The 24667-nt window shown below is 42.8% G+C and overlaps 1 protein-coding gene across 5 annotated transcripts in view; it reads left to right on the forward strand.

Annotated features, from left to right (window-relative positions):
• LOC102050989 (probable cation-transporting ATPase 13A4) overlaps positions 1-24667 on the forward strand; it is a 51308-nt gene that overhangs the window by 18833 nt on the left and 7808 nt on the right. For 3 of the 5 annotated variants that reach the window (XM_027811806.2, XM_027811805.2, XM_055724057.1), the window contains 21 exons: positions 153-225; positions 872-1003; positions 2405-2575; positions 2995-3152; positions 6454-6642; positions 6959-7020; positions 7691-7841; positions 9237-9323; positions 10020-10173; positions 10770-10881; positions 12722-12846; positions 13575-13738; positions 14796-14918; positions 15562-15641; positions 16948-16990; positions 17910-18019; positions 18294-18390; positions 19125-19197; positions 20474-20648; positions 21122-21336; positions 22811-22899. In XM_027811806.2, coding sequence (XP_027667607.1) covers positions 153-225; positions 872-1003; positions 2405-2575; positions 2995-3152; positions 6454-6642; positions 6959-7020; positions 7691-7841; positions 9237-9323; positions 10020-10173; positions 10770-10881; positions 12722-12846; positions 13575-13738; positions 14796-14918; positions 15562-15641; positions 16948-16990; positions 17910-18019; positions 18294-18390; positions 19125-19197; positions 20474-20648; positions 21122-21336; positions 22811-22899 — 2583 coding nt within the window. The remainder of the gene's footprint in view (positions 1-152; positions 226-871; positions 1004-2404; positions 2576-2994; positions 3153-6453; positions 6643-6958; positions 7021-7690; positions 7842-9236; positions 9324-10019; positions 10174-10769; positions 10882-12721; positions 12847-13574; positions 13739-14795; positions 14919-15561; positions 15642-16947; positions 16991-17909; positions 18020-18293; positions 18391-19124; positions 19198-20473; positions 20649-21121; positions 21337-22810; positions 22900-24667) is intronic. The other 2 variants (XM_027811807.2, XM_055724056.1) reach the window with 2 other exon arrangements.

Genomic DNA, 24667 nt, shown 5'->3' on the forward strand with positions numbered 1-24667 from the left:
TCTCTGTATGATTGTACAGTTCTGTCAGGGCCAGACCCCAGTTTATAAGGGCTCTCATAACCACAAATAACAAAAGGGAATAATTGTTAGTGGATGAATTACATCATGTAAGTAAGATGTAACACTTTTGTGTGTTCTCCTTTAATTTATAGCAATCGGTTAAACTGCACAGACTGGTTGAGTCTCATAACAACATCATGGTCACTGTCTGCAGAAATAAGGAAGGTGACTCCTGTACACTTCTTTCTTCAATGTGTTTCATTTCTATAGCAATTTATATCAAATCCAAGTATGTATAGTATTAAATCCCTTCTAAAACAGTTTCCTGTTCTGCCTGTCAGCTCAATTAACTAGCTTCTGCATATTGGGTTAATTTGACCTAGAAGTATGTTATGTCACATCAGTCGTATTCATAACTGAGCGCAGCCTTAGCAAAAAATGATCAGGAAAACCATGTCCATTTTCTTAAAGTGGTGCTGACAAAGCCAGCCACGTAGCCAGTAAATGGCTGTGAGTCCACCTAATTGCTCCATGCAAAGTCTGTTCACTGCCATGGTATTTAGAACACGATCCAAAAAGATGGTGTCAAACTAAGAAATGTAGGTCCAAGCTTCTTCAGTTAAGTCTGCGCATTGGAACAATAACCATTGGTTGGGCTCCTGGGGAGATAAAAAGGAATTCTGCAGTTTTAACTGATGCCTAGGCTTTTCTAAGTATTGGAGTTTTTATTCTTAGGTCCTAATTGTGGTCCTTTGTTTATTAGACATTATAAAGAAGTAACAATCTGTTCAGAAGGTAGTTCCTTCTATTTTTTCCTCTTACCGCAGAGAAATATGTGAAGCACAAAGTTTGTATTACATGTCACCTACAGGTTTCCAAGAGCTGGAATCACATCATCTTGTCCCTGGAGATATGCTGGTTTTGAAAGAGGGCAAAACCCTTTTGCCTTGTGATGCCATCCTGATCAGTGGGCAGTGCGTTGTAAATGAAAGCATGCTGACAGGTACAGCTCATCCCTTCCAAGTTTACCATCAAAAAATCATCACAACCCTATGGCTTCAGCCACTGACACAGTGTTATCATGATCATCCTTACTATGAGATAGTCCATAGTTAGCCTAGAAGGGGATTCTTTTGGATGTTCACTGCAATAAAGACTGGATTGCAGTTAGCCCCAGCTTATCTAAATAGACAAGATGCACTTTCAGAAGGGCAGTCCATCCTTTTCTTCCTTTCTGGAGTGCAGAATTTAGGAAGGGATCATCTGATCAGAAAGAGTGAACAGTAGGGTGAACAGGAGAGGGGAAGAAGCAGTAGGTATGGAGCAAAGCTATTCCCACACAGGGCCCACAGTCTGCTCAGGCTGTAGGGGTTTCTCTCAATCACTGTGAATGTCTCATCACAGATCACTGCAACATCTCCAGCTTGCTGGAGTGTCTGTCTAGCCCTCCAGACACTTATACCCTTGTTCATGTGATAGCAGTGGATGACATACCACGTGGGAGAGTTCACTGAAAAGTAGGATTTTTGTGCAGGGGATGTTTATAATTCTGTTTCATGTCTTCAAATTGGTCTTGGTCTGAATTGAACTAAACCCCACAGTTCTGAAATTTCAGGTAAATAATAAATTCCAGAACGTTCTTTCATTTAGAAAGCTTCAGCTGTCGGAAAATATTTCTTCTGCTTCACCTTAGTATCTGCTCTGACATAAATAGGATATTTGTCAGGTGTCAAGCTCTGAGCTGAAGACTTTCCTTTTTCCTAGGAAGGGGAAATAGGGAATGCCATGTTTAATCTGCCTAAGGGAATAGTGTAGTGACCTGCATATGAGGCTCAAACTAGGTAAAAAACTTGTGGCCATCAAGTGGAGTCATGCAACACCAGTTCAGGTCTCTTTTCAAGTTCGTATATCTGCAAAAGGGTTTGGAGTCCTTAGACTACTTTCAGTTCTCTAAGCCAGGGGTCCTCAAACTACGGCCCGTGGGCCGGATACGGCCCCTCAGGGTCCTCAATCCGGCCCCTCGTATTTACACAACCCCCCCGCGCCACCCCCTGCCAGGGGTTGGGGGGGGGGGGGGGGGGGGGGAACCAAGCAGCCGCAGATGACTGCCTGCCACTTCATCTGCGTGCCGGCCCCCTGTTTAAAAAGTCTGAGGACCCCTGCTCTAAGCTGTTGTGCTGATGCAAAGGAGAGCTTTTCTCTGGCACAGTCTGTTTGCTTGCTAGGTTTCAAACTGTTATTCACTCTGAAGATGTCACAATATAAAAGTAACATACTCTAAACTGGTTTCTCTAGTAAATACCTTTAACTTACCATCTAGATGTCTAGGCACTGTACTTTAAAAGTCAGCAAGCTGATTTTAAGGCGTACTGCAGTTTTCCTTATCTGAGCTAATTTTCTTTAGGGGAAAGTACTCCAGTAACAAAGACCCACTTACCCCAAGCTGATAACATCAAGCCCTGGAGAATGCATTGTGCAGAGGATTACAAAAAACATGTCCTCTTCTGTGGAACAGAGGTCATACAGACCAAGGCAGATGACAGAGGAGTAGTGAAAGCTGTGGTGCTACGGACTGGTCAGTCAACACCTCAGTTTGCTTTTCCTTTCATGCTTTTTTCTTACTGGAACAGTCACATTAAGTTAAAGATGTTACTCCAAATTCACAACAGTCAAATGGAGGATTGATATCCTGGGTTGGGCTAACCTATTATGAATTGTTTCCAATTGCTTGGCATAACTTTTACAAAAACCACTAGCATGTGCTTGCAAACAAGCATTTTCCTTTCCTTCTGAGACATTGAAAAAATCCTCCTCCTTAAGACAGAAATAACTTTTTTCTATATCCTGCAGAGTAGGTCTCATACACTGAAATGAAAGATCTGGGCCTTCTTTCTTAAGTTACAGAAATTATGAGTAATTTTAAAGCCCTCGATTCTTTGTAGAGAACTTTTGGAAATGTTTTTCCCTTGGAATGATTTTATTTTGTCTTTCCAGGTTTTAATACAGCCAAAGGAGATCTTGTGAGGTCCATTCTCTACCCTAAACCCATGAACTTCAAGCTGTACAGAGATGCTCTCCGGTTCCTGATGTGCCTCATAGCATTTGCAGCAATTGGAATGATCTACACAGTGTGTGTATTTGCACTTAACGGGGTGAGTTGCTAAATGCAGGAGAAATGGTCACACCGAATTTCCAGAGACTTGAACCTTGAGTGATTTCATATACATTTACATATAAAAGTATGGTCCTTGTAACTCTTCTTTCTGCCTTACTATTTGAGGCCATTTTACAGTATAACTGAGTTTGTGACAGTATACAAGCTCTCGTACATTCAGTTCCAAGGTGCCAAAACCCACTGTTTCCCAATAGTGATTTCTTCTGAGGTTTTAGCAAATCCTATGCAAGCACTGCATGTCTCATCAGCAGCCTTCTGTATGCCAACTGCCTCTGTGTGTTGCCTGCCCTGTGCTTGCTAATACATGTAATTACCAATGCATGTAGTTAGCATAATGCTTTCTAGAGCTCTGAAAATGAGAGATCCAAGAGCTTAGCACTCTGCAAGTAGCTTTTACAGAGTTTTTATGGCACTTTCTGTACATTCCTAGAAAAATCACAAGTGTGTCATGGGTTAAACAGGACACAGACTGATGTGTCATTGTGAAAATGCAGCTTTCCAAAAACTTCAGTTTAGATCAAAGACCCATCCTGTCCACTGTCACTGAGAGTAACTGGTATCAAATACTTCCAGAAGCTGGTTAGGAAGTAGAGCAAATAGAACAATTCTTCCCTGGTATAGTCTTCTAATTTCTTGAAGAGAAAGGTTTAACAATTCAGTAAGCTGTCTTTTGTATCTACATCATCTAGCTGTAATAGCCACTGAAAATCTCCCAGGGTGTGGTTCAACGTATTTCCGAATTAGTTTATGCCTTGGACTTGACAGCATCTGTGGCAATGATTCCCACAGTTTCATTATATACTGCACAAAAATATTCTTAAAGCTGCTGTCTGAATCACTGTAGATTTTTGTTTTAGAGGAGCAGCAAATAGCTGCTTTCTGTTTGGCATTTCCTCTACTATTTATGATTTAGAGATCATTGGGCCACCTGTTCTGCCACCTTTCTTCTGTGTTAGAGCCCTGAACAGTACAGGTGTAAACAGAGATCCCTGAAATATACTGATGTTACAAAGAACTCCCCATTTTCTTCTGTCCTTTTTTTTTTTTTTTTTTTTCTTCATATAGTCATTTGGAGGGGGCAGGGAAAGGGCATGGGTGGAAGGGAGATAACCCGCCCTTAATTATCACTCAGCTTAATATCCTTGAAAGCTTTTGGGAAGTAACTTTTTCAAAGCTAACTATCTTGAATCAGTTGAGTCACCCACATCTCCACTGATTCCCCCCCTCCCCCCCCCCCGAGTTCTCCAGGAAATTTATGGGGTATTAATTCCCTCTGTGAAGACTGTGTTAGCTCTTCCTTAATGTGCCATATACATCAAGGATCAATTAATTATGTATTAAAATCTTCAGCAAGTTTCTGTATCAGGAAGCAGCAAGGGCCAACAGTTCCTTCAGACAGGCAAGCCAGGAGCCGAGGGTGACCAGAGCACAAGCGGTACTGTCACTGACCAGGGCATAGCCACACAGTATCTGAACATGGTGGGGAGGGCTGGGTGCTGGTAACAGCCCATCAATAGTACCAGGCAAGGCAAAGCGATAAATAATCCAGGCAGATCAGTCAGAAGCAGATAAGGGGAAGATACATCTAAACATATCAATACAGGAGGCAGCGCTAGAGGCAGGTACACCTACAGCATGGCTCAGACAGGGATTGAAGGCCCAGGCCTGAGCTTAAATGGAGCACCTGAACCCATGAGCAGAGGGTGAGGGTGGAGATAAGGCTGGTGAGTGTAATTAAGGCCTATTAGTGCACATAAGGCCCTGCCATATTGGTCTGTAAATCTGTGGAGGATTTCCCTGAAACCCTTTTAAAAAACAGTTCACTCATTCTTATGCATCAAGATCAATATAAGAGAAGTTGTACACTGTAGACAGTAGTTCTGCATTTTTTAAAGCCTAATTGCTTTAGAACTTCTTCCAAAACTTTCAAGAAGTCATTTCATGCCTTGATAATTATCTGCCAATGTAAAGTCCAAGTCTTGAGTTGTAAGATTGATTCTGCATTTCAGCTTTTGATCATTTTCTCCTTTGAAATAATCTATAATCAGTTGGCTCTCAGAAGATTAATTCCCCTCAGGATATCAAAAAAAGTGTGTTTAAGAACATACCCTGGTGTCTGCTTTGCAGTTTTTCCTTTTTTTTTGTTGGGTTTTTTTTGGTTTTGTTTTTGTTTAACTTCTCCCTTGTAATATATAGCATTACATACATTAATCACAGCATCTGAATGTGATGTGATGTTATCACAGCAGCTGAAACTGCCTTGTCAGACTGGTGTAAGATTCAGTCACATCATGTACCACATGCTTTTTCTTCTGGGAGTGTGTTTATCTAAAGGTGGTAAGTGTTTCATTCTAACATAAAATAGATACAAAATATTATCAAACTGTGCCTTCTGTGGTCTGAAACAGTATCAATGAAGGGAGAATGAGAACCTGATGGAAATTCAATCCATCAAATGCAACATGATTTATGGTCAAAGTCCCAAGCTCAGAGGCAGTAATAATAGAACTTTTATGATGGTTTGCAGGTCCATCTGAACTGCAAATTGGCTTTAGTTTGCAGTGTCTCAGTTCTGGGACCCCAATTTGAAATGCATTCAATCCTTTAGCGGTGATAGCAACTGCCAAGAATAACAGTGCTGACATGCAGCATACTGGCAGTCAGTTTTACACCGACCTCTAAGCTCCCAAATTAGAGATTGCTTTTAGAAATGTAACTTTTACTTCCATGTCTCTTCCTGCAGGTAAAAGCAATTTCCTTTCATAAGTCCTAGAACATAAGGTCAGAAGAAATCATTAGTTCATGCATTCTGCCCTCTTTTTCAGCCCCATCCCATATGTCTCACCTGCCACCCTAATGTGGAGTCCAGAGCTATGCCTGTAGGCAGTTGGATGAATGCCCATATGAATGGCAGATTCTTGTGTGCTGTATCATGGGAAGCTGGGCTTGACTGAGGGTGCAATAACCTAGCTGGCATGTTTGAACTCATACGCTTTGGATGAGACTGTGAACTCTATCTGGCAGGTTTGTTGGCATGGAGAATGAAGGCAGGCCTAGTGGCTGCTCTTTAGCAGCGGTGTAGCCTTAAAGCCTTTGGTTAAATCAAAGCAATTAATTTCTTAGGGAGATTTAATATGTGGTGGACCATGGGCAGAAAACAGCACAGCCTGAAGCACCCGCAGTGCAAAGGAGGAGGGATGAAGAGGGCTACATACAGACAATCCAAGCAGCACTCCTTGCTACCCTCTTGCTGATAACTGCTTTTGGTTTTATGCCAGGAGGAGGCAGGAGAAGTGGTAAAGAAGGCCTTGGATGTTATCACTATTGCTGTCCCACCAGCTCTGCCAGCTGCCTTGACAACAGGGATCATTTATACCCAGCAGAGGCTGAAGAAAAAGGGCATCTTCTGCATCAGCCCACAGAGGATCAACATGTGTGGACAGCTGAACCTCATCTGCTTTGACAAAGTAACTGCTATGTGGTGGTTACTCTCTTAGTAGTAATGGGAGCCATGCTAGGTGTGGGAGAGTATGGGTTTTGATCAAGCTTTTCCATTGTATTTTAGAAACACACTGATCCATCTTGGATACTCTAAGTGTGTGTTGTATGAACAGACACTGTTGCAAATTGTTGTTTTTCTTGGAATCTAGGAACCGGCTGGCAGCACTTTTGCTCTGCACTGTGCTGGCATTTTCTGGACAGTAACTTCTTAAAATAAGTCTCTTTTCATTCCTCTTGGAGCTCTCATGTGGGAAGTTAATTTAAATGTACATTTTAACTTAGACTGGCACCTTAACAGAAGATGGCCTGGATCTTTGGGGCTTGCTGCCCTCTGAAAGAAACTGGTAAGGCTCCTTGACACATCAATGGCATTTAAATTTGGTGGGATAGTAAGACTGAGAGACAGTTAATGCCAAAGAGCAGTTTGAAGTTTCCTGTGCTGTAGCCTCTGGAAAATTATTTGTTTGCCTCATCCCAGGGGTTCTGCTCCACATGGAAAGGTGCAGCCACTGTTGTCAGCATTTGGCACGGCATGCCCAGGCAGGGTAGTCTGCGGTAGACATGCTAAGTTAGATCTCAAAGCTGCAGCGGTGCCCCAACCCTTTGTGGCAGGATGCCATTGTTACCCACGAGATTGCCACTCAGTTCCTTCAGTGCCCGTGTTTTTTCCCCATTTACATTTCCAGAAATGTGCATGCACAAAGATGCTCAGACTTATATCAGTCTCACAGGTCAAGTCCTTCATCAAGGAAGGTATTTTATAATAATCTGTTCCTCTGTCCACCCCAATGGACTCAACTACGCAGAATACACCTTTTCTGAGCATGTGTGTCCCAGCCTTTAACAGGTGCATGAGAAATAGCTTATGGGGGAGGACACGTCCCCAGAAACATGCTTATCATCTGACCACAGAATAGGACTTTAACAGCCCCCTGACTTAGGACTTTTTTTTCTGTTAGTCATATGTTGTTCGGTGTTGTCTGATGTAAATTTTTATGATCTTTTTCATGTTAGCTTCCAGGACATTCACAGCTTCCCTGCAGACCACAGCCTGCCTTGGGGCCCGGTGTTCAGAGCAATGGCAGTTTGTCATTCACTAATTGTTTGGGAGGGCAAGATCCAAGGAGACCCACTGGATGTGAAAATGTTTGAGGCCACTAACTGGGTAAAGCTGTGCTTTGTTGTTACGCAAACAGTGGTGGGGAGTTTTAGTTTTGTCAAAAAGGAGAAATGTCCCAAGTCTTCCTGTGCAAATAGCCACTTCCTGCACAGAAGTAAACCAGCTAAAACTCAGCAGAGATACCATATGCTCAGGATTTTGGAGAAATGTTCCTTGTTTCTGCCTAGAGCTTTGACCTATGGGTACTTTGAGTACTTAGCTCATTTGACTGGAAGTGGTGGATATCATTCAAACCCTGCTGGGGTCTCAATTCTGACTGTGGCTGATGCCAGATAACAGGAAGTCCCAGATGTTACTTACATGCAGATTAAGACTGCTTTTACAGAGCATGAAAAAGACTTGTGCCAGCTTTGAACTAGATACAAGACTGAAATTCGTTAGAGCTCTGTCAATGTGGAGATATTTCTACCGTCTTCAGGCTTGAAATCGCATGCCCCTATGAAAGCACTCGGCTTTCAGTCTCTGTCCTGTTACCTACCAACAGCCGTCAGTGTGCCGTTTACTGTCTGATGAGTTGGATGGTGGACATGAACATTTATGAAAACTAAAAAGCTACAAATCTGAGATGGGTAAGAGGAAGACAGCCCATAATTACCTGGTGTAAAATATAGCCACAAGACATTACTGATGCAAAATAAGAGATTCAAGGCAGGATTAGCTAGTTGCATGGGTAACAACATCTGTACTTAACACCTGTTTTGTATCTGCAAAATATGTAAAACAGCAAAATTTCAGGGAATAAACTATCCAGTAATGACAGGAGTTAGAGGGTATTTTTCCCTAGGGGTATCACATTGCCATCTCAGCCTTAGGCAGACACCTATCAAAGTTATAAATTAAACAGGAATAATCTTGTTAAATAATTACTATGAAACAGGAATAATTATGTGCCCTGTGACACCATAAATTATTTTTCTTCCTCACAGTCATGTTGTAATTATTAAAAAATCCAACTGATTTGAGGAATACTTCAAGAGCAGAGGATGGTGCTTTCCACATTAGTACAAACTCTTATTTATTATTTCCCCATTGGGTCTACATTATATTTAAAGATTTTTGCATATTTAAGTGTGTTGTAATGGATAAAATGGATAAATGGATAAAATTTCGTGTCAGTGAGAGGACATAATCTATTTGCTGTACACGAGTACAATAGTATCTTAGTGAAGCTGGTGAAGCTCTGATTTTGGTTGCCAGGCAAGACAGTGGGATTTCCATTACTGGACCTTTTTAGTATGAAATGACTGAAATGACAGACCCATCTCAGGAATGAATAAGACACCTTGTTTTGATGGAAGGAAAAGCTCTAAATGATTCCCAAGGTTCCTTTCAGCTCTGCTGGTGCTGTGATCTGAAAGATTTTTGTCTTTCAATACACAGGTGATAGATGATTCCAGTGGACGCCAGAATGAAGGTCAAGGATCCACACGTGCCACAGTTGTTAGACCTGGGCCTAAAGCCAGCTGCGTAAGCTATTTGCAAGATTCACCTTCCTGGTCAAGTTAAACTGTCAGTGCAAGATTTATCTTTCAGTAGAGAAATGCTTGGTTGTCCTAGTCCAAGACAGCTCTTCCTCACTTAGTCTTTCTTGTACTGCCTGCAGAGAGACTGCCTTGCTCTCTTTGATTAAAAAGAGATGTCTAGGGGCGCTTGCTGCTCACACCAGGAGCAGGGGGATGCTGGATGACGATTGTCCAGCCCAGGAAATTGTCTGTCCTGGTGGCTCAAGACTCAATCCAAACTCAGCTGAGTGGTGAAGATCTCTAAAAGCACTTGGGACGGCAGTGGAGTCTGGTAGCTGATGTCTGACCATTACTGGTGATATACACCAAGGGCCGTGATTACAGACATCCATTTTCCGTTTGCAAGGCCAGTGTAAGACCTAGCAGAATCTTGTTAAAGAACAGGACTAGTGAGTTCCTTTAAGTAAATTGTCTAATAGTCTGCTAAAACTATCAGTGAACTTTTCCTGCCGCTTGAGCTAAACATTTCTGTACAAATTGTATCTCCTCATTGTAGACCAGTTCTTTCTGTGCTATTGTGACAAATCAGCCCATTATACATGGTTAGGTTCTTACCATAGGCCAAAGGACAGACTTAAAATCCTTTGGCCTGAGTTTAAAATTCTTGCTGCAGTATCTAATCCACTTGCTTTCCTCCTAGGCCCCAGTGGAAGGAGTTACCATTTTACGTCAGTTTCCATTTTCTTCAGCCTTGCAAAGAATGTCTGTCATTGCTCAGGAAATTGGTGGGGAAAAACAGGTCTTCACAAAAGGGGCTCCAGAAATGGTAGCCATGTTATGCAGAGCAGAAACAGGTAACTAACATTTATAAATGTTTCCTAGAAACACATATGTATAAGTGACTTTTGATGGTGCAATGAAGTGGAAGGTCCAGATGAGATTTCTGGGTCTGACTTTATACTTCAGCCTGAAAAGTTAGAGTCTCTCTGTTGTGCTCCAAGTCTAAGGCTAACCTGTCGTACAGCCCTTCTCAGCAAAGGAGGACTGCTAAGAGATAAAAGCAAGTACCAACTCTTGTACATGGTGTGTAGTCTCTGCCAGAATAGATATTTGGAAAAGTTGTCTACTGGTCCAGTATACACCAGAAAAAGTTATCTTTTTTCTCCAAGCCTTGGGAGGGCAGCTAGAAGAGCACAGCTCCTTCATGACGAACTGGAACAGGTAAGTTTTTGCAGAATAGTTTAGGACCCCAAGTGAAAAGTGGTAGAGGGGAAGCAATGATTTTCTTATTGAGCAAAGTTCCATTCAGCAGCCTTTTTTGATGTCCTTGGCCTATTGGTAGACTCTAGGTGTACCTTCCCACTGGGACAAGAACCTTTCCTGCTCCAAGGCTTCCTTTTAGAAAGCAGTCAAATGCCCTGATGAACTCTTTTTTTCCTCTTTTGCACAGTCCCATCAAACTTTGAAAGCAAGCTTCTGCTCTACACAGCGCAGGGCTTTAGGGTCATCGGACTGGCATGTAAATCTCTACAGGCAGGGAAGCAATCTACTGATCTAACAAGGTAAGCCATAGACTGCTTCTTGCCAGCCACGTTCAGCCATGGGCTAGTAGTGCCTCACATAGTACCATTACCACAACACCCCTGCCAAAAACAGGGCTGTAGTACAGAGTTTTGTTAGATTCAGGCCAGAGGGAATCTGATTTAAATCTGGACATAGGTCTGGCTGAGAATAGGTAGAGGGCACTTCAGCCATGCTTATAGCACATGCCCAAAATCATTACATATTTCTTAACTTTGGATCAACATAGGAAGAGTAATTCTAGTGCACTCTGCCTTCCCTCAGTCCATCATTCTACCAATCTCCTTGCAGATTTATGCATGATTTCAGCTGAAGTCTCTTTTTTTTTTTGGTTGTTATCCTGGTTCCTTGATTAAGCAACAGCAGCAGGTAACATTCCATTACCCCACCTGTTCTCTAGTCCAGTCAAAGTCAGCAGACTTATCTTCTGCTGCTGTCTTGGTCTAATCCTTTACCTTTCTAGCTTTAGCTCTCTAGTTTCTAGGGAAACCAGCAAACTCTTCTGCTGTGCTCATGGTATTAGATTTCCTCAAGCCTCACACAAGAACACCTACACAGGAATCCATATGCTTTTATCCAAATCCCTCTAGCTTTTGCCTGTGATATTGCAGAAACATAACTTCTGAAACATTTGGGGTTACTTGGCATCTGCTGTCCTCTCTGTTTCCTAGCTGCAGGTCCTAATCCAGATGGGGCTCACTTGTCTTTTCACAGGGCTTTTTGCTTTGCTGAAAGGGCCAATGATGCTGAAGCAAAGTGCAAGTGGTTTGTTTAATTCTTGTGACAGGTATCATAACAAACCTATCCGACCCAATGATCAAGTGTGTGTGCTGTGGCCCAGATTTTGCAGCTGTGTGTGCAGTTACAGCATGCATGATGTATATACTGGCAGGGGAAAACAAGAAAACTAGAGGTCAAACACAAGAGCTGCTGGGAAAGCAGTAACTATCCAGGCACCACCTGACTCAGCTACTCTACCATGCAAGTGTTTGGCATCACCTCCTCTTTACTATAGTGGCTAAAATAAGTGTTTGAAAGCTTTTCTTTTTTTCAGGCTCTTCAGGGTTAGCCTGTCTCCCTGACAGACCTCTAGTTTATGACTCAGGGATGCGATTGTTTACCAAATTCTGTTCTCCACTGCATGTGTTCAACTATAAAAGAAGCAATAGCACAGGTATAAAGAAAAAAGTAGGAGAGAACAGAGCTGGAATCCCCACATGCTGTTTGCTCAGGTCCTACTGTCAAAAATAGCAGATACATTTACTAAGGTGCGTTTCTTTGTTGTACTGTCCTCAAATGAGAAGGACTAGCGTGCATGAACTTTGCAAATCAGACCACCACAGTTTGGGAATCGTGCAGGAAATTCAGGGTGCTTTTACATGCTGGCTAAGGATGGTGCATGAATGAAAAACAGTCCAACTTACCCATCGGGCTTCATGTTGGTGTGTGGAGCAGGTAGGTTGAAATTGGCTCCTTTTTTGATCTGGTAATTAAGCAAACATGAGTTGGAAGCTGGCTATGTGCTGAACACATTCTTCAGAACAAAGGAAGAAGAGAACAGAAGGATGAAAAATCAAGTGAAAATATTGCATACACAGCCAGCACCACTTGCTGCCAGTGGGATGCAGGTCCTGCTGGTGGTGGAAATAGCACCACAAAAGACAGGCAGCCTAGGACTGCTGAAAACTAACAAATTATTCTAATGCTTTTGACTTAGGTGGGAAGGTTAACAGTTATAACTGGCTATCAGAAAATTCAGTGCAAAAATAGGCCAAAGGCAAAAAGAAGAATGAAATCTGTCTGTCTGTTCTTCACTGTTAGGGAGGAGGCAGAATCTGATCTGACATTCCTGGGTCTGCTGATAATGGAGAATCGCTTAAAAAAGGAGACAAAGCCTGTCCTGGAAGAGCTCAGCGCTGCCCGCATCAGGAGTGTTATGGTCACAGGTATGTAAAAAGGGTGGATTATTTATGTGGCCACTGGCCCAGACAGGGTGTTCAATGGGTGAACAGTCTGCTGCTTTGTCCCCACCACTGGTAGGAAGGCACAGACATCTGTATCTTTCATACAGTTATAGTCCAAGAAACACTTGTGTTGTAGTAATGACATGAGCTGAACCATGCAGGCTTATATCCCTTGACAGCTTCACCAAGCTAGGTCAGATACCTAACTTAATCTGCCCCACTTTCACCATAGATCAGAGCCTTCCTGTTCCTCTGATGCTTTCCAGTGAGTCCATTTGTTCTTCCTGGTAAGGTTGTCAGATGATGTACACAAAGACATATCATGCAAGATCGCGTCTTTAAAGGGCCTCATGAAATCCTATTGTCATACATAAGCAGAGATAGAACATGGATGCCAGGACAAATCACTGAACCTTATGACGTCTGGTAATTCATGTTTTTTGTCTAAAGCACATAATCTGGGAGCACATTCCCCATCTGGATTTCTTCAAGCTGAAGGTGAAAATATTTCGTTTCTAAATTAAAATACATTTAATTATCAAGGCAGACCTCATCTGCAGAGTTTTGATCCTTATAAAAAACTTTTCTAGGCACAGACACCAAAATCTTAGATTGTTGTGGATCTATGTGAAAACTTAGAACTAGTGTTTCCTCCATAAACAATTCCTCATTGCAGAAATTGTTAATAACACTCCCATTGATTTTTCTAGGTGACAACATTCAGACTGCTGTAACTGTTGCGAGAAATGCCGGGATGATTTCTCCAATGAGTAGAATGATTCTTGTGGAAGCAAACAAAATACCTGGATCTTTTTCAGCATCTATAACCTGGAAACCACTAGAAGAAAACAAACCTGAAGATTACAGAAGTCTGGTGAGCATATAAGAAGCAGGTGTTGTGCAGCAGGGAAACAAACTAAGCTGGAACCTTTTAAATAGTTCAGTGGGATTATACTAATATAACAGAGATCAGTCATTCGCCATTGTCTGCATGTCAGAATGTTATGTGCTAGAAAAGTGTTTAAAAAGAAGGGCCCTTTATAAATATGTTCTCCACTAGAGCTTTCTTCCTAGCATATTACTTTGTGAACATGTTCTTGTTAACTGCCTAGCTAGGTTTGAGAACAGCTTTGCAGAAACACAGGAAAGATTTGTCCCTAGCCCTCATGCTTAGCTGATGCCAATTTAAAGCATGTTTCCTTTCCCTGCTGGGTAAATTTGATAGTATAGATGTGGACTTTAAAATCTGTGTAACTGCACTGAATGAACGAGCTATGTTCAAGCAGGTAAAAAGTTAGCACTGCCCCATACCTGCAGAATTATAATGCGGATTAACTGTTGAGAAATTGCATATACACAGTGAAACATAGGCTATCTATCCTAAGAAATTGTGTTTCATCATCTCCACAAAGAAACGGAGATAGAGACTATTTACTGTCTCTCTGAAGTGTGTGTCTGAAGGTGCTGACCTTTCTCTGAGAAGTATTGAGTCAGGTGGATGACAGGGAATCTCTGCAAGGGCTGTTGAGGGACTCCTTTCTACCAAAGATCAGCCTGAGCAGCATCTTCACCGTATTTCATTGCAAAAGGCATGCATAGCTGTGGAGCCCATATGCTCTCTCTAGCCACTGTCACTCACAGTGCAGCCCACCAGTTTGGCACTATAGCATAAATTTGATCAAATATGATAATGCTGAGGTCCAGCTTTTCAGACTTATAAAGCACCCAGTTCACACTAAAATTAATGGCATTATACGCCTAAATCCCTTCACAAATCCAGGCAAAGGCATGGGCCTTGAACTCAGGTCTCCCAGAGTCTTTACAAGTGCCCTCCGCGTGGTATGACCACTTCTTTGTAGTAGTGCTTGTGGAAATGCACATAGTAGCTTTTGGGGGCCTGGGAGCAGCACTCATTCTGTCTTGTTTTATAGGAGGATGACAGTCAGACCAAACGAAGAATCAAGCTGGCATTGGGATCAGGCCAGTATCATTTTGCCATGAGTGGAAAAACTTATCAAACTGTAGCACAGCATTTCAGGCACTTACTTCCAAAGGTAAGACCTGGATTATTTAACAGAAGTAGGCTTGCCATTTGGTATATTAGGATTGTCCTGATATAAGTACCCAAAGAGATCTGTACCCAGAAATCTTTTGGGAACAATTCTAACCCTGAAATACTTATGGACTGGATGAATCTCTGATAGTAATGTATGGGGACGGATCTGAAAATCCTTGGATTTTATGTGCGTGAGGGGAGCAGACCTGCCTCATGGTGTGAAGACATGACCTTAAACATTTGTGCCCACATGCCTAGCCCTTGCACAGCACTGATTCTGTCATTTTTTGGAGAACAGGAGAAAACATGGTATTATACAGCATGCAATTTAGCATGACTTGTCTGTTTCATGGGAAAGGTAGTTTCATGAGTTCTAGTCTAGTAAATCCCTGCCAGGTAATCTGTGTTCATCAGGTAACTCAAATGACACACCAGGCCTCTTGTCCTTATTGTGATTACTTTTTCAAAATATTAATGAAGATACCTTTTATCTTTGACCATCAGCCTTTCCTGCTTTGGAGTCTAGCATCGGTTGTTTGGAAATGTGAATTTTCGGTGATTTCTATTCTAGATTATCACTGAAATCACTGTGACTCTTACCTCAGGTGCTTGAAAAATCACTTCCATTTTTCTCATTACAGCTTCTGCTCAATGGAACAGTTTTTGCTAGAATGTCTCCTGGTCAGAAATCCAGCCTTGTAGAAGAGTTTCAGAAGCTGGAGTAAGTTTATAATGAGTACTAAGAGTTAGGAAGTGTTTCATGAATTTCCAGGATTGAAAAGAGTCTAATAAGAGCTAGCTTTTGTCTAACAGCATTTTCTGAAGTACACAAAAATGAAATTTCCACAGACATATAGCTTGGCAATGAAATTCCAAAAGCCTGTTGAATTCCATGTTAGTTTGGCAACCTGTCAAAGACTTAACACTTCCACGATTCTGGGTTTCTTTTGTTCACATAACCTTCCATTCTTATTTCTCTTTCTGGGCCTGAAGGAGGGACACTTGTCAACCTAATATTTTTAGGAATATTTCCCAGCACTGCAGCTTCTGTGATGCTAGCAGTCTTTTTACTGCACTATTGCTGACTCAGTGTGATGGATTAGAAAACATGCCAGGGCAATCTAGCTTGGTATGCCCTGTGCTGTTCACAGTCACAGAGGTATATACATATTCCCGAGTCCCAGGTGTCTTGTTGCTTGTTATTCAGCTGTTTCCCAAGTCTTTTGAATACCCCCACCCTCACCTCGACTAGTTAGCCCTTGGCCTTGCCCTAGAGCAGGGTAAGCTTTAGGCTGTTTCAGATTATCAGCCTGGTGTGAGCAGCTGTGAGCACCCCAACCAGTCTGGTCTCCCTGGACCACCATCAGTGGCCTCCCAATGAGAACCTCCCCTGCACTGAAATCCAGGCCTCCACAGTAACAGACACAAGTGAGTTAGCTCCTGAAGCACTAGGATGATTTTACTTGGATGCTGCAGAAATAAGGATTTACTTTTATGGCTCATCATTTCACAAGGTTATTTCAACCTCAGCGTGCGGAGCCGTCTCCTGATATCCTGTTTAAGCCCATGTTCTCCTTCTCTTTCTACTCCAGCTGCCTCAGTCACTCTCTGTCTGCCCCAGGAGATTCTGGCAGGACTGGACCCCAAAGCAGAGTCCCCATTCATGTCTATTCCCAGGGAACATGAAGTACCAGTCCCTGCAATCCTTCCTTTCTTAGCAGGGCTGTCACCATTAGCCCTTTCCTCTGTTGTGACTGACCTTAAACCCCACGAGGGTGGGAGGCTGAGTCCATTGTAGGTAACAAAACTTCATGCTACTGTATTCTTCAGTCCATCACAACAGAAACTACTGTAGGCACATCTGAGGTACAAGCCCAAGGCCCGTGAACAGTTCATAGTCCTGTATTTCAGTCTTTCAGCTTTCCAGAAGGGCTTTTAACAAAAAGCCATGGAGGAGGCTCTGATTCTCTCCTGTTTATAGGTCTTACTTCTCCCAGAACTGAACTGTAGGTCACTTTATTTTTCAGTTACTTTGTGGGCATGTGTGGAGATGGAGCCAATGACTGTGGGGTAAGTGAAAATTCTTTACAATGTATTGATTTTAAAAACTAAAAATGAATGCAATGCCAGTAGAATATCCCAAACTGAGCACATGCTGGAGATGAGAGTGCTCTGCTTAGTCACAGAATAGTTCTACTGGCACCAGTACTGATTCAGGCCTGATCCCACAGTGTGGTCCTTAACATGCCAGAGCTGTCCTAGGCAGAGATTGTTGCAGACTGTGGTCTCAAGGATTGACTAATTTCCTTTGTAAAAACCACTGGAGTATTCTCCAAATCCTCCATTGGGGTTTCTGTCAACATCTTCAGTGTCTGGGGGTGGAGAAGACTAGAGTGAGGAGGAGCGTCTGTGGGCAACAGCTGTAGCCGTACAAGGCTTTTGTAAATGCACATTTTAGAAGTGCAAGAAAGCTGTTGTGTTTTTTTTTTTTTTCTTCTAAAAGGAAGGGTCCAGGTTCAGGAGAGACCTATAACTCCCTCTGGGCAGGTTTGGTTTACTTCATGACTTAACACATCCTTGTGACAGTAAGAGCAATGCCATCTAGGCACTGAAGCACTTGCCTTAACACAAAGTCCCAAGGATTATCCTGGGGGAAGTAAGCAGAGAACCTAGACTGCCTACATAAGGCATAACGGCAAATAAGTGCTGACACAGGAGGCAGAGCCAAATCTGTCTCCTGCAGCTGATAGTGGATGGCTTTGGGATCTGTGGAAAATGGGTTTTCCCATGTTGTCATCCCCATTCTTCTGGACCCAATGCCTCAACCACATCCCACTAGAGGAGGCTTTTTGGGTGGAGCACACCCAGGCGATGAAGAGGGACTGCTGTTCACAGAACGTATCCTGTAATAAGGGGTCAATTCTGGGCTGACATGTCAGTGGCTGTGTCTTCCTGGTTTGTGAATGCTGAAGAATATTATGATTTTCAGGCTTTGAAAGTGGCACATGCAGGGATATCGCTGTCGGAACAGGAGGCATCTGTGGCTTCACCTTTCACATCCCGAACCCCCAGCATAGCATGTGTGCCAGAGCTTATCAAGTAAGCGTGGTTTCTTGTTTCCTGTTTCATAAAGGAGACAGTTCCTACTCCTTCCAAATATTAGTGTTGGGCATTCCCGCCATACCAGAATATATATATCTAGAGAAAAATAAGTGTCTTTGACCTTGAAATTGCCATTTGTCTAGTTCCCATCTGAAATTCCTTCAAGACAGATTAATTCCCTCAAAGCTACAGGAGTGCATCTACAGCTGAGAAGAGGACTGGCAACATTCCCATCACCTAACTGTTGTCCTATATTCATGTCTTCACACAGGGAAGGCCGTGCTGCCCTTGTCACTTCCTTCTGCATGTTCAAGTACATGGCTCTGTACAGCACCATTCAGTACCTTGGTGTTCTCCTACTGTACTGGGTACGTCTTGGGAACATGTTGGCTAGAACTGGATGAGCTACTACTGCCTTGTAGGAGAAACATGCCATAAAAGCCACAATAAAACTAGGGTACAGAGCTTTACCTTTCTCTGAGCTGCAAATGTCTGTGGCATGGTCATATGATCCTCCTGTACCCTCAGCTGAAAACTGGAGAGATTCTTCCCATTAACTTCAGTGAGCAGACTTAAGATGCGAGCTGGGCAAAACCAAGGCTGAGGTATTGAACAGTATTTTGAATGAGGGCATATGTCTGAAAAGGGAGAATCTGGTGTAAGTGTATGCTGTTGCAATTTATTCAGCATTTAAAGCATGAATTAACTTGACAGTAAGCAAAATCCCCTGGAGTGCCTTAAACCACTTTTGCATGGCTTCTACCCAAACAGGGAGGAGGGCTTTCCATTCGGAAGTCACCCAGCATTGAGAAAGCGTGTCTCTTCAAACAGCTTTCTTTTATATTGCATTGAGTGAACTGGAAGCATTGTTAGTCTGAACGATGTACAAAATGAGAGTATTCACTGCAGGCCCAGTGATGATGAATGTATTGGCAGGGTGGTGGATTGTGTGGTCCCCTTATCTGCTGAGCAGTGTTTCAGAACAAATAGCAGAGCATTAGCTCCATGAAAATAATACAGCTTTCTGGAGATGATACAAACAAGCCCACGGCAAATGTCTGATTTATGGTTTTTTTTTTTTTCTTTGTGTTCCTCTTTTCAGCAACTAAACTCCTTTGGGAATTACCAATTTCTGTTCCAAGATCTCGCTATTACCACTGTAATTGGTGTGACAAGTAAGCCCTTTAGTCATCCTATATATTAATGAAAGAATTATCTCAAATATTTTTCAGCTCTTTGGAAATGCATAATTCTATGTATGGAAAGAAAGAAAAGAAGAGACTACATAAAGTACAGGATGTTTAGTAGAGGAGGCATTTTGTTTGAGAAAAGCTCTGAAATAAGATGGGTAATTCTCAGTGGTGCATTTGCTGAGCATGTATGTTGTTGATAACTGGGATGTTATCTCTAGCAGGAGTTAAACCAGACTTAATTTAGTGGAAAGTCAGGCTTTTCCCTGTTGACTGAGGAAGGCAGATTAAGAAGATACTTAAGAATCCATGCCCAAATGAAAAAGTTTAGGCATCAACTTTTTGGAGTCTGACTCACATTTGAAACGGTAGGCAGGAGGCACAAGAGGCAATGGAGGAGAAAAAAGGGACAGATGTTGGACACTACAGAGCAGGAAGCTGTAAGCAAAGAATGAGAAAGGAAAGCAGTGCTGGAGGGAAAAGAGAAAGCTGGGATTGTTTAGGTAGAGTAAATGCAGGGAGAGGTTTAGAAGCAAGAATAGCAAGGGCAAGAGCATGAAAAGCATATAGCAAAAATACATAGTTGTCTTCCATCCCTGCTGGAACACAGACAACTGGAAAAGGCCTTGATTAAGTCAAGTCTAAAAGGGTCAGCCGCAATATTGGGTGTCAAAAGCTGCCTTGCTGTAAATAGCCCATTTGGAGACTGCATCAAGGCTTTCTGTGTAGCTCTTTTACTGAAAGTCTGGATAACTTTGTTAAGCCTAAGAACAGAGGAAAACCTGTTGGTCCAGCTACTGCAGTTCTCCTGCAGCTCAAACAGCTGGGCACTAGGTGCTTAGTTCAGGAGGATGCACAGAACATAGGCAGCAGAAAATCCCAAGCTGCGGTTGACAAGTGACAAAGAACAGGAGAGCTTGAGCACGTCCTTATATCCTTGGGCCTGACAGTAGCCAAATAAAATAAAAATCCAACATTTTATTTTCAAAAAATGTTTCATAATAGTTAGATGCTGTAAAATCCAACATTTTATTTTCAAAAAATGTCTCATAATAGTTAGATGCTGTTAATTAACCTCTTCTATGGCCAATAAGATTTGGTGGGAAAACAACTCTGTATTTTGTACTTGATATAGTATTTGTATGTATTATAAAGAACATTATAGCCTGTAAAAGTGCTGGCCATTGATAACAGTCAGAGATATACAGCAGCACTGCTTGTATTTTGGACACACTAGTAAACATGTCTGTGCATGTTTCAGTGAGTTTCACAGGTGCCTGTCCAAAGCTGGTTCCTTACAGACCTCCTAGCCAACTCATCTCACCCCCGCTGCTGCTTTCTGTTGTACTTAACATCCTCTTCAGCCTCAGCATGCAAATTTTTGGGTTTGTGGTGGTACAGGAGCAGCCTTGGTATTCCAAGACCAATATACACAGGTAGGTCCCCTCCTTGGGACTCTGGGTGACACAGGGCAGACTTGTGGGGACAGGTCTACCGAATACTACTGATCAGCTTAACTACAGGCCTGATCAGCAGCTGCAGGTAGACCCTGATGCTTCCCCACAAGGTGCGGACACGTTAACCGGTGTTGTCTGTGGGTCCCTAAGCTCTCCAGCAAGTCTGCTGCACAGCACAGTGCGTGTGGTGAGAATGCTTCTGTTGAGCACAAAGAGAAGTATTTTCTTGCAGGGAAGACCAGGGTATCCAAGTGGGTTTGAGCTCAGGCTCTGCTGAGTTCAGCAAGCCCAACCCAGCAGGTAGGGTTGAGGACATTGCCAATAACCTACATCCTTGTGATAGCAGGAGCAAATCATGGCTGTGAGGGAGGATTCCTGATAGTGGTAGTGGAAGCTAGGGGAAATAACCAAGACAGTGATGATTTGCTGACCAGTGTGACACACTTTTTCAGCGCCTGCCTCTCAGCAAACAACCACATGGAGAATTCTTCCTCCATTTCCAGCTTGGGCCTCCATGGGATGAGAGATGAAGCTCATGGGCAAACAGACAATGGCTACAAGAGCTATGAAAACACCACAGTGTGGCTGCTAAGTACCATCAACTGCCTCATCGTAGCACTAGTGTTTTCCAAAGGAAAGCCTTTCAGGCAACCCATCTACACAAACTGTAAGTATGGGGAAAGAGGGAGGGATCTGTGAGTAAGTCAACTCAGGAGGTCAATTCACTGGGGAAAAATTAAAACTTGACCAAAGTAATGCCAGCCAAAAAAAAAATAGGAGCTCAATATTAGATTTCTAAATGACTGAAGGCCACCTTTTCATAAGTTTTAGTGCCAATGGAATCCTGTGACAAGCAGCTCTCTGAGCTGGGCCCAAATGTTGTGCTTCTGTATTGCTAAAAACTTGGCCCTGGTGTTTGGATTTCTGAAACAGAGAAATGGAGTTTGATAAAAACTTTTAAGGAGTAGCAGGAAGGTGGTGTTGGCTTGTTACTTAAGGCAGCCTGAGTGAGACATTTCAAGAAATGCCAGAATTAGGTGGTCTCACTTTGCTTTAGTCTTTAGAATAACTCTGGAAGAGCCCTGTGCCTGTCTCCTCAGAGCATGCTGGTTGAGCAATAATTGAGAGAACTCATGTTCAGGGCATTCTTTTGGGACCATCTCAGAAGGAAAAATATGATAAAATCTGCACATTCGCAGAGGCTCTGTTTCCTATTCTAGAACCAGAGATGTTTAGCATTTGCTAAATCTATGACCAGTTTACTTCTTCAAAGAGGAAACATCAGGGGCAATAACTTGAAGAGACTGTAGCGAAGTCTAGTAGGTTTGTTCTGCCTCTGAAAGACTGTCATGTGAAGGGAAGATGAGCACGTGACTGTGGCAGTTCTGGAAGTTACAGTGAGGCACAGGAGAGCTGTTTTTCTTTGTGGAACAAATCCTGCAGCTGTCTCTCAGACAAAGCTCTGTTCAGTTCTTTAATTGCTGAAGAGTTAATGCTGCAGGTTTCAAAGCTTTGCTGTTTTGATATAGTAATAGTGAGGAGGGGATATTCGTCCCAGATAGCAGAAGAGTGGGTCATCCATCCCCCAGAACAAGGCAAAACCAGAGTGAGTGTCTGCGGAGTGAAGTTCAGTGCCTGACAGCATTGGAACATTTGCCTATGGATGGGGAGGGCAATAAATCTCCACTGCTTAGACTCTTTAGATCCTGATTGAAAGAGAGTCTTGACATCACTGAAATTGAGGGCATTGTTCCTAATTGTGTCAACAAGAGCAAGACTACATCCTGGACATTTTTCTGAATGACAGGAGACACAGAGCTCAGAGAAAGACGCACTGGAAGGCTCTAAGGCTTCTCAGATATGAGAGGTCAGATCGAAATGTTCAAAATACTCATTTGACATTTTAAATGTGCAACTACAAGGTTTGTCCCAGCCTTACGTATATCTGCTTGACTGACTAAAGTGGGGGTTCTACTCTGTTCATTTTTCTTTTGCTGAAAGTTCCTTCCTATCCCATGAATTCTTTTTTTTTTTTTTTTACTGTTTGACACGGAGCATGATTACAATCTTTTGTAGTAAAGCCAAGCAGCTGAGATTGCTCATAAACCTGTGGTTCTATTTGCTTGTTCTTGTCCCTTCAGATGTGTTCTTACTAGTGCTCATAGGGCAGCTGAGCATTTGCCTCATCTTGGTGTTTGCTGATATTGATGATCTCTACTCTAAGATGGATGTGAGTATTGTTCCAAGATGGGTTTTCTTCCTACTACAGTCCCATTATAAGTGCGCTGGGATTGTTTTTAACAAAAGGCACAGACTTTTGAGGGGATAGATGGCACCTCTAAAGACAAATAAAATTTGAAGAGATGGATTTTAGATGATGGGATCAAAGAACCTTCTGGAGGTATGGTAGCTCCAAACCAAGATCTGTGTATTCTGACAGCTGGACAGCTACACATGTATATTTGATTGTTTCAGCATATTGTCCGTGCAACAGAATATAGCGCCACTAAGCTTACTGTGCTTGGTATGTTGGTGGCTTGATAGTTGCAAAGCCTGGAGGAGAAAAGGAGTAGACCCTGCAAGTTTAAACTAAAGCACCATGCACTTGTGTTTCTCAGGCTGTTTTACTCTGCACACAAATCCTCCTGCAAAGATCTGCCAGTCGGCACTCACAGCAGCTCTCTGTTCTCAGCCCCTAATATTTTCAGTCCCCTTGTTTAAATTTCAGACAGCTTGCAGTTTCCTAAAGCAGCATTTGGGTTTAGAACAGTTGTAGAGGAAGACTAGTGGGGCTGCCTTGGCAATAGAGGATCTATCTTGATCCTTGATTAATAAATACCAATAGAGCTTGGCTGATTTTTTTCTGGCAGAATGCAAGCTGGGAGTTGCCTTGTGCAAATCCATCCTAGGGGAAATGCAATGGCCGTGTAAGATCTCCATCAGACATAGGACCGGGTTACTAGTGGACCTGACAATTAGTGTGTTGAGGCTGGGAAATGTTAACCTCCTTCACTGTGACACCCTCACAGCCTTGTAGTAGGTGTCACAGGAACAAAAACCCCAAAGCAACAGATTCTTGTTTTTTCAGTACATCTTTAATCAGAATGATGAAGTGTGGCTGCTTTAAACCAAGTACTAAACATGCTACTGCTTCCAGTCCTGTATGTTGGTGTGACAGTTAGTATGTGGATTTAGAAACGGAAATAATGAAACACAGAAAGAAACGTAGACAAGGGGAATGGACCTGGATGTCAGATGACAAGCAGCCTGGCTAAAGCTGCCTCAAGGTGTAACTTCCCAGAGCAGCAGCTCAGTGGGCGGACCCAGCAAAAGAATCTGCCACGAGATGGCACTTTAAAGCAAGTCTTAGTCCTGTCGTGGGCTGTGGTGACACAGGACATTGCCAGCACTGCAGCTATGAGGGGCTAAAATGCTTTTGGGAAGAACTGCACAACTCCCAGGCTCTCTGGTCGGAGTACACTGGATTTGCTGAGATGAGAAAAGGAGGGAGTGGCAATAAGAAACTGCAGTAGCCTAGCCCTGGAGAAACTGCTGATCCAAATTCTGGATCTGAGCTGTATCTCCAAAATAAGTTGGGCTATAGCCAGAAAGCCAGTGCTGCTAACTGTGGGAAGCTGGAGCTGGGTTTGGAGCTGAAATATTCAGACTTCAAATTATTGCCCATACTAGAAAGAAAGGAAATATTTAGATTTCCTGCTGGAGTGCTGGAGTATGGTTTTCTTTCCTGCATTGTAAGTTGTAAAGTGCCTTTATCAATTACTCAGGTAGCAGTGTTGGCTCATCAGCAGTGAACAGCCAGTGCAGGATTCTGGCTTTTGATGACATGAAGCTGGTGAAAGGACTAGAGAACAAGTCCTGTGAGGAGCAACTGAGGGAACTGGGGTTGTTTAGTCTGGGGAAAAGGAGGCCGAGGAGAGACCTTATTGCTCTCTACAACTACCTGAAAGGGGGTTGTAGCGAGGTGAGTGTCAGTCTCT

Source organism: Falco cherrug, chromosome 11 (assembly GCF_023634085.1).
Source record: "Falco cherrug isolate bFalChe1 chromosome 11, bFalChe1.pri, whole genome shotgun sequence".
NCBI lineage: Eukaryota > Metazoa > Chordata > Aves > Falconiformes > Falconidae > Falco > Falco cherrug.